At 40.7% G+C, this 10,715-nt stretch overlaps 1 protein-coding gene across 1 annotated transcript; it reads right to left on the reverse strand.

Moving 5' to 3' along the window:
* Positions 1-1,197: 1,197 nt before the first annotated feature.
* Positions 1,198-10,170, reverse strand: zgc:113278 (Translocating chain-associated membrane protein 1-like 1-like). The gene is made up of 9 exons (XM_061258166.1): positions 9,867-10,170; positions 8,832-8,892; positions 8,576-8,694; positions 6,240-6,356; positions 6,063-6,121; positions 5,559-5,643; positions 4,075-4,145; positions 2,308-2,412; positions 1,198-1,486 (listed from the first exon to the last, which is right to left on the reverse strand). The coding sequence occupies exons 1-9, from the start codon at positions 9,984-9,986 to the stop codon at positions 1,279-1,281; spliced, it is 945 nt and encodes a 314-aa protein (XP_061114150.1). The 5' UTR covers positions 9,987-10,170; the 3' UTR covers positions 1,198-1,278.
* Positions 10,171-10,715: the final 545 nt, after the last annotated feature.

Consider the following 10,715-nt stretch of genomic DNA (forward strand, 5'->3'; position numbering starts at 1 on the left):
ACTTTACACTAACATTACACTCGACAGTACTCTCAAACTTATTACAGCCAAATAAGGAAAGGCTTTGATTCCACGTATCTAGCGCACAGTAGGCCTACTCACAGACCCATCACAAATCTGTTCTGCGATACCAGGGAGTGTCACTAGTGGCAACAGTTGGGAGGCAGGTGAAGAGAGAGATGGGACTGCACCATTCCCCAGTGCAAGCTGCTAGGTAAAGCCGCAATGCTTTTGTTGATAATTGGTGAAGTCCTCCTAGCGAAAATGGGCACTACAAATACTACTTGTTGGGGTTATTGCAATATTGCAGTGGCTGTGGGCCTCTAGAAATAACACCCATTTCCTACAGGTCTCTTCATTTTGGTAAAGAAAAAAAAGGCTTATTGCTTTTTTTCGGAAGCAAAATCTTAGTGACATACAGTACTGTGCAGAGGTAGTAGGCACCCTAGACTTTATTATATCTGTAAAAAAGATTTCATTTTACAGAGACATTTTTGTATTTAATTAAAAAGTAACATTACTTCAATTGACTACTTTTTACATAAAAACTTGATCAAGGCTGTCTGAGGAGGAGCCAGCCAAAGTCTGCAGAAGAACTGTGGCAGGTTCTCCAACATGCTTGGAACAACCTCCCTGCTGATTGTCTTAGAGAACTGCAGGACAGCGTTGGCTATCTCAGAGAAGTGATGCAGCTTTAACACCAAAGGGTGGTCACAAAAAATATTGATTTGATTCAGTTTTTAACTATTCTGCCAACTTACTAAAATGTAGTGCAAAATGTATAGTATGTTTATTTAGGACCTTTCATTGAATTATTTTTGAAAGAATCTTATCTGTACAGAATGTTATACAGGTGCCTAAGACTTTTGCACAGTACTGTAGATTTCACAAAGATAACCCCACCCACTGAAAACCTGCCATTCAGCAAATAAAGAAAGCAAGCCAAACTCAGCACTGGCTTTTCTATGTTTTTTTATTGTAAGAAGAATTGTAAAAGATTCCTGAATGCAAAAGAGTATCAAAACAAATCAGCAAGGAATTCACAAATTTCAGTTTTCTGGACCTTTAAACTTTCAGATAAAGAATTCATTACACTCATAAAACATAAATATTGTACCAAATAGTGACAGATCAAGACATCACGATTTAGAAATGCTTTTGTGTATAGTAGTACTTGAGCCAACTGGCCACTTCATTGCAGCCTTTAGTGTGTGTTGGAAAAGGTGTCAAGAAGAGCACCCTTTGACTCAGACTGGGGTTGTTAGTCAGTGTGGTTATTTAAAGGGGCCTGAGATTAAAATGTTTTGGCAGAAAGCGAAGGCCGAGCAGGATCGGGACTTGCCTGATAGTCAGGATATTGAAGTTTCCGTCAGCAATGGAGAAGCCTTGGTTTTCCGTACGGGACAAGCCAAAGCCAAAGGTGAGGACAGAGAGGGTGAGGGTGAGGAGGCGAGCGATGATGAAGAGCAGTGCCCACAGCGTAAACCTGAGGGGGAACACAATCACACAACAGCTGAAGGTCATAGGGTCATGGTGAGAGGGATACAGCTCAACGTCACTCCAGGGAAAGAGCCTGGCCTGAGAAACTGGCCTTGGCAGTGTGACTGGGGAGTTATTGCGGTGCGCTATGGTGGCGTCTTGTGCAATACTACAAATTATGCAGGAAGTTTCACAGTTGCACAGAGATGTAAACATTTACACCATAAAAAGCCCTGAATTATACACAGCAGGATTACAAATGAAACAGGTCATTATATTATCATAGAATAAATTCAATGCAACATGATGCAGACCTGACAGACTTTGTTGGGGGCCTTTTCACAATACAAATATTTTATGAGTTTTTAAGCTTTTCATAACATCCTGGAGCTTTCAATTTGTGTTCTGCACTGATCCAAGCCAAACAATTGTAATTTTGTAAGAAGTTATTATATATTTTATGGCCCAACTGCTACTTTTCAGAGTTGTTGGCAAAACGATTTCCCAAATGACATGATGTATGTTTTTGCATAATTATCAGATGACGTTGCTAAATGTTAACTACAGAGAGCTGACCAGTGAAGTGGAGGGAGAATTGGGCTCTGGGGGAGGGTTAGGGACTTTCCAAACCTATGTCACTGCTTTGTGAACGTTGTGAACTTTTACAAACAATAATTTACAAACATATGTAATCTGTACCAATTCAAATCTTTTTAAAAGCGTATCCTTAGAATTCAAGTTCACTGGGTCTACTCAGTGAGAGGGTGGAGGCACCATGGGCTCGGTGACTTGCTGCATTAGTCTGATACAGACGGGCGGGGAACCCACCCTTTCTGCTTATTCTCATCACTGAAGTAGAAGAGTCGCGATGCGTGGAACAGCAGCTCCACCAGGTAGTGTGGCACCAGCAGGACGAGGCCCAGACGGTGAAGGCTGAGAGGAAACACGCAACATGAGAACACGCGTGCAGAGCAACTCACACAACATGAGAACACGCATGCGGAGGCCCAGTAACTCACACAACATGAGAACACGCGTGCAGAGCTACTCACACAACATGAGAACACGCGTGCAGAGCAACTCACACAACATGAGAACACGCGTGCAGAGCAACTCACACAACATGAGAACACGCGTGCAGAGCAACTCACACAACATGAGAACACGCGTGCAGAGCAGAGCAACTCACACAACATGAGAACACGCGTGCAGAGGCCCAGCAACTCACACAACATGAGAACACTGCATGAGTCATTTGATCTTGATTAGAAACAACTATTTCAATTTCAACAAAGGCCAAGGCATAAGTGGGAATATTTCGTTTGAGAGAGGCTTGTCAGGACAATGACAAGGGCGGTGCTTTCTAGCTTAGGGTCTCCAATATCATTACAAAGGGCCCATGGCAGCAGTCCAAGAACATACTGTCAATTAATAATTGTGTTCAGACACACTGTTCATTTGTCAAACATGGGCAGATCATATTTTTTCAATAGTCCAGATGTCCTGCTTTAATTGCACTGAATATTTTACAGAGTAATCATAGATAACTGTTACAAATGACTTCTTTTACATAGCTGATGTGCCATCTTTTCCTGCAACCCAATGTATGCTTTCAGACAATCCTCACAAAGAGCAGCTTTGGATTGGTCAAAACGAAGACTGACAGATTTAAACAGCACATATTCTGCAATATAATATTACATGGAATTCATTGTTTCCTTAAGGCCTATTTAGCCTCAGCACCTGAGTATTTGGCAGCCAGGATGGATAAAGATGGGCAACAAAAGCCAATACAACAGCTCAGAGAAAGTATTGAAGTAATTTCCAAAAATATCAAAAGATAAGATTAGTATCTATTTACCCCCCCCCCCCCCCCATTCCTCCATATTAAATATAATCTAAGCTTATGGACTGAAGGCTCTTCACCTGAAACCACACATTTTATTTTGGGTTCAAATCCAGAGGTTGAGATGGCCATCACAAAATCATAATTGTGTGCTCAGTTCTCAATTTCATGGTTGATTTTATCACAATCTTGTGAAAATATCAATTCAAGCCGATACAAAGGACTTTTTTAAATTTATTATTTGAATCAAATATTCAAAATCTGCGGTCACCTCAGGGCATTGTATTTGGTTTTTATACTAACTGTGGATATAGTGATGATTACAACTAAATCCCAGGCTCGAAGATGAAAAAAAAAAAAAAAGCAGGCCTATAAATACAAATACAAATATTAATATTTGGATCAGTCTATAGTCACTCATAATACACTTTTACAGGTTCCGCATAACAACAACCTGCATGCAAAAGATTCGAGCTACACTACTGCCCAAGTGCCTCATGAAAGAGGGCAAGTCTCCCTTTTCGGTGCCAGATGAGTCATGCCAGGTATCCAGCAGGGTTCAAACCCATCCCTCCTGACAGTGAACACATTAGTGTGGACCATGTCAAGGAGAGAATGACCACAGGCCATCAAGGCCAGACACACAGCAGCATTATTACCGGGCTTAACCTCGCAGCTAAAATGCCATTTCCCCTTGTTTATTAAAATGCAGTCAAATGCTGATACTGACCATGAGTACATCCACTTACTTTAAGACATAGGCTCCAGCAATGTGGAAAATGTAAAGGCAAATATAGTACAGCTGACGAGGGATATCCTCCTAGGAAAGAGAACACAAAATCACATCACCAACCAACCTCACATGTCAGCAAAAACTGCAAATGTGTTTTCCCTCCACAATTTCCCAACTTCAACGGCAGGTCCCATCCCAACACTACCCTCTTAGTTGAGGATGGTGCACTCGAGCATGCATACCTGCTGAAGTGTACACCGATTACCCCCCTACAGAGCAGGCAGAGTTCTGGAGTAATAGTACAGAATGACTGCACAACTAAAGCATGTGCCAGTCCATAGAGGCACCTGAGCAACCAGAGATGGAGATCCATTGGCTTTTAAAAAGCTCCAGTGGAATGGGGCCACTCTATAAACACTAATGATCAAGTCCTTTTTGTAATTGAGTGGACATAATTCAACATATAGTATAGTATATATTTCAGTTTGGATGCACTCACAACTGAATTTTTTTTATTTCAGATTCAATTTAGCATTGCTCAGCACATTTCATCTTATTGCTCAGCAGGCCTCCAGCTAAGCTGTGCAGTCCTTGTATCAGAGGAGTAAACTTCATGTGCAGCTGAAGCAGGCAGACATGATTCAGGTAAAAATGGAAGATTGCGCATGACTTCAAGCTCAACTGGCTTTGTGAGGAGGCTGTTTTTATTGCTACTGGAAAACTGAATACAGGCTACAAAAACCCGACAGAATAAAACAAAAGGGCACATAGTTCCAATTACAAGGGCACATAAAGCCACAAACTATTTCACCAAGCTGCCCTGACCTCGTATTGGAAGTAATTGGGCTTCCAGTGTTTTTAGTGCTGCTTTGTGCATGGATTAAACACAATAAACCCAGAAGCCCTTTCCATAACTCAAGCAATTCCTCTAGAGCCACTTTTTTATCCTTTACTGATATTCTGTCACTTGAATATTTTGCTTATCTTTATTATTTTAAAGCTCTCCCAAAGCATTCACTATGAGTTTACATTAACAGCTTAAATAAAACCACTGCTCTTGTTAGTACATTATATTTTTTATGATTATTTTCCATTCCTTGCTGGCAATCACTAACTGCTTATAAAACTTGACACTTCAGTAAAAATAAAAAAAATAAAAATAAACTGCTTTATATCCCCTTGCAGCTCAAATAACTTCCAAGAGTAATCATTTTCTTTTGTAGGACTGAACAGACTCCATGACCTAACCAAGCAGCGATGTTAATGGCAAATGTAACTACAAACCTTTAGCAAGTTTGAAGAGAATGACCATTTAAAAAGGGAAACCAGAGTTAACATTGTGTTAACCATGCCTGGTTCCATCATTTACACATCACTAAATAAGTCTGCCAAAATCTTAGATGATGTAGGGACAGGGAAACCAAGGGAAAAGGCTTATTGCACTGTAATTGCTAGTGGTTTAAAAGAGGCACACACACCCCAAAATATGTACCCCCCTACCTTTCGCACTTTCTGAAAATAAAGCTCTGGCAGGGCATGGATCCAGTAGGCAATCTGGCAAATGTAGAAGAATTTCACCTGAAAACTGTGATAGAAACTGCACTTAGCTACAATATATTCAATACATTGGTTTGCCCACATTGCCACATAGGTAAACAACTCACTGGAAAAGGAATGTGTGAACAGCATGGACATCACTGGTCTCAGTGAACACAGGTCATTACCCAATAGACTGACTATTCAATCATGCCATGGATATGTACTTAAAGGGCATCAGAGTAAACACCTCTCCTTTAAATCATAGACCAATTCATAAAAAGCTACTACAGAGGGGAGGATTGGCACACGCAACTGTCTTAAATTTAAGAACAGAGACAATCCAGCCTTGAAGGACGGATTCTTGTTACAAAGGGACAACAATCTTGAATTTTCTTCAATGAAAAGATGGAGAATACAGTGCTCAACATCACTGAGATAAGATGCAGGGAAAGAGACACAACTTACACCATGTGGTTATGAGGATAGCCCTCCCATAAGAAGGTAGGATTTGTTGCAAATTCCTCCTGAAAAATACCAAAGAAACGTATTTCACTGCAATGTAACAAGTGGAGCAGCGGTCATTACAGAAAGTTCTCGTCTTGGTCTCCACTTTTTGTGGGCACTGTTGCACTACGTCCTTACCCCTGTCAGGATGCTACTGCCCCAGATGAAGGAGAATAAGTAGAAGGCAGCAAGCTGGCCAGACTCATTAAATTTGCTGTGCTTGGTTTTTGAAAGATGCAGCCGCCGATTGATTTTCTGAAATGAGACACAGTAAAATATAGGAGTATTTCTATTGAGCAGTACAGGAAACCATGAACCCTTCATTGTTCTCTCAGAAATCAATATCAACACTCAACTAAGGGTGTGAACAAAAAACCTTTCGGATGCAATTTTAAACACCAGACATCCCATGAGTATTAAACAATATGCTAGAATAAGGGAAAAATCATTCCTATCCATACAGAAGATATAGCCGAAGTATAAATTACATAAATGTATATTTCCAGGAGTTCAAGTTTTTTTTTGCAGTTTGTGACATCCAGGAAACTAATAAACGTGTTTTATTTCCCCTAATTACCAGCAGGTCAATGCAAAGTCATCTAATACAGACCTAGTAACTATAATGACTAAGTAAATGTGAACATACATTTGTGCTTACAATGAGCACCATAATTCATTGGACAGAGAAACATTTTTGTCATTTTTGTTCTGTACTCTCGCACTTTGAGTTCGAGGGTATTTTCATCCATATCGGATAAACGGTTTACAAATGACTGCAGCTTTTGTACATAGTCAGTCCCACCCCCCAGGCCTCAAAAAATATTGGACAGTTTAACATAATGTAGAATAAAGTAATGTTTAAAAAAAGACATATTACATAATACATATCACATATCCTGACTGTTTGAAGTCTGTGATGCAGACATCAGCAACGCTGGGTATCTTCCCTGGTGATGCTCTGCCAGGCCTGTACAGCAGCAATTTTCTTTTTTTTGGGTCATTGTCTTGTTGCATGAGGAAGTGCTGTCCAATAAGTTTGGAAGCATTTGGTTTTATGTGGGTAGATAAAATATTTCTGTAGACTTCAGAATTCATTGTTCTACTTCTGTCTGCAGCATCCATGAAGACAAGAGAGCCCATTCCACTGGCAGCCATACAGGTCCAAGCCATAACATCCCCTCCACCATGTTTCACGGATGAGGTGGTATGCTTTGGATAATGGGCATTTCCTTTTTTTTCTCGACACATTCCTCTTTCCATGACTCTGGTACATGTTAATCTTTGTCTCTTCTATCAACAAGACTTTGTTCCAGAACTATTTTAGATGCTTTTTAGCAAACTGTAATCTCACCTCTCTGTTCTTCAGGCTTATCAGTGGCTTGCATCTTGTAGTGCACCGTCTGTAGTCCAGCTGGTGTAGTCTTCTACATATGGTAGACACATCTACACCTGCATCCAGGAGTGCATCAAGGTTTGTTTGATCTGTTGGGCCATTGGCAGGGGGTTTTTCTTCACCATAGAGTATTCTCCGGTCATCCACTACAGTGGTCTTCCTCAGTCTACTGGGTCTTTTGACATAATTGAGTTCACCAGGTGTTTTTTTTTCTTGTTAATAGCGAACCAGACTGTTGGTATACCATTGACACTGCTGTCATCCTCAAGTTGTCACTCCCCAAAAATCTAAAATCAAGATGTCAACTGCGCTCTTCAACAACACAAATTAATACACCTGCTTAATGTAACAAATCTGTGAAGCTAATTCAATATATACTTGTAGTACCTTAAAACGGGTGGACCATGTGCAAAAGGTGCTGTCATTTCTAAACGGTCCATCCTATATGGATAGAAATACCCTTAAATTAAAGCTCAACTGCATTGTCATTGTATACTTTCAAACTCAAAGTGCTAGGACCAAAATAACAAAAAAATGTGTCACTGTCCAAAGATGGTGCTCACTGTATATAATTACCTTAAAAACACAGTGTGTAGACTATGAAATGTATTTCTATATGCACCCACAAGATATATTCAGTCATTCTTGATAATGCAATAAATTAAAAACAGCAGCAGAGGAAACATTATATGAACAAACGAAATGTTTTCTGACAAAAAAGAGAAGAGAAACTCAGTCACAGCAATACCTCAGCAGAACGGAAGCCAGTTAGAATAGGCCAAGCAACAAAGTATATCACCCATGCAAACTAGCCCTTCAGAGAGGCTGGGTGTAAACATGTGGGCAGGCACAGGATATCAAATTTGACTTGTAAAGCAGATGAAGGAGGGAAGTCTGACATGACTGACACTCCCTTCCATCTCAGTGCAACTTGTGACTCAAAGCGAGAGCGGAGAGGACAGGAGAAGGGGGGGAAACTCTGAAATGTCATCCTGGGTGCTCTCTAGAGCCATGGGGGGACACAGAGAAGCATGTTCGTGCAGCGTGTATGCTGTAGGCTGGCATTTTGGAAATCACTTACATCAAGAATGTATTCTTGGATCAAGGCATGGAGTATGATGGCAATAAGCACATAGAAGAACACAGTTGCCATGTCTTTTGGTCCATATTGGTAAAGGTTTCCTGATTCTGGTCTGTCATCTGCACAAAACAGAACACCACAAAACATTTGTAAAACAAATGTATCAGCAACTTTTAAACGTTTAAAAAGCTAAATTCTCTCGACTGAATGCACATAGGCCTTTACTCAAAATTTTGAGACACAAGTAGCAGCTTACCAAATGTATGAGTTACATTGCATTGGACCGTGATAAACATGATGGCAAACTTTGCCGTTACCTGTAAAATAAAAAAATATATACAAATTAATATTTGCAAATTGTGGCGTATTCATTTCAGTGCTCATTTCAGGGACAGAGCAGTAATTGAAACACGTCAACGAAAATCTGTAGTTCCTGCATTATCGATAATTCCCTCTATTAGGCTACATAATCGTCCATGCACAAAACACCCAGGTCCCAGGAAGGTTGAAAATTAGTGATTATGATTGTGTACGCGATTAGTGGACCACCACGCCGTGAATGACTTGTCATACCTTCAATTGTCTAAGATGAAAAAATAAAAAAATAAAAATCAGCGAGTGTAGGTTACAAATACTTTACACCAGAATGCATTCAACCATCCTTTAAGACTTAGAATAACCTGATTAATTAGGTTACACTCCCGTTCATGCACTTCATTCATGCACGTTGCACCTGTGCAGTAAATGTATCAATCCTGCATTTTTTTTCGACATTCCCCAATTCTCTATAATACGGTATGATTCTTTCACAATTGAGGAATTTCCAACATATGGGTTCAAACATTATTTGAGAAGCTAGATTACTTTATCACAAATTATGCATCCATGTGCAATGTTTTGACACACGCCAGTTAGCGAACAAGCGGTTACAACGATCTACAAACGGTGTTAGCTAGCTTGCTAACGTAATATTGCTAGCTTATTGAAGCCACTCTACAAAGTAATATTTGGCCACGTTTGGTCATTCTTTTCCGTTCAGTTGATCAACAGTCAAAGCAAACCATTTTAAAATCGTCATAATGTGGCTTTACAAGAACCTAACCAACACAATGTAATGTAGCGCTCCAATGTCCAGCACAAAAGTATAGCAAGATACACTGGCTACACTAGGGCCTCCTTCCTTGGCTGTCGATGTGATACATGAGAAGGGAGATACTAACGCCCAGCCCCCTTTGCGCTGTCAGTGAGCGAAGTGTTTTGGGTGTGCTGATAGCTTTTCTAAATACTGTACCTCAAACATCAGTCCCAGCAGAATGATCATGGCCACACATGAAACCATATCCGCGTGATTCTGGATCACGAACTCGTGGCTCAGTACCGGTGGGCTCTTGTTCTTCTTACGGAAACCCATGGCTGACACGGCTCTCTCGCACACTCAGTCGCTCACTGCACCTGCTTGCACGACCAGGTATGGCCGCCCGTTTCCACCCTCCAGTTACTGGCCAAATTGGTGTAATTTTCGGTCATGAATTCAAAGTAATGACATAGATACACAAAACAAATACACCACGCACCCAAGCCCCGAACCCGTCAGATATACCCTCCCAGTTTCTACTCCAGCCTCATTCATGAACCGCCCACTTACGTAAAATATCCCGCCCAGTTACAAGTTCAATTCATGACTGACATTAAAACGAACTAATCAAGTTGCGAAAAGGCAGGCTGATTAACTGTGGTCTACGCCAATCAGATTCGTTCCAGAGGTGGCGACGACACCAGAACGTCCTTTATTCAGTATCACTCACCAAAGATACTTTGATATCTCTGGAATTAGTCAACCACGAAGCCACTCTAGTCGTGAGAATTCCTTCCACTTTATCGTTTTCGCACATCCTTTCCTTGAATCCTTCTGAACATGTCAGAGGGAAACAAGGAAGGATAGAAAACGAGAATCGAGTGCTCTCGTAGGGATTCGGATAGCCAATCTATTTTTTTCATTCTGGTATCTAGCCCAAGGTAGGCCTACTTTGCTTCCTTAGTTGACGTCTGGAAGGCAGCAGGTTCAGCTCAGCCAACCACAGCTTATGTGTACATGGATACTTCTTCACAGGCAGCTTCTCTTTAATGTATTTCTATCTGT

Source organism: Conger conger, chromosome 10, assembly GCF_963514075.1.
Source record: "Conger conger chromosome 10, fConCon1.1, whole genome shotgun sequence".
NCBI classification, from domain to species: Eukaryota; Metazoa; Chordata; class Actinopteri; order Anguilliformes; family Congridae; genus Conger; species Conger conger.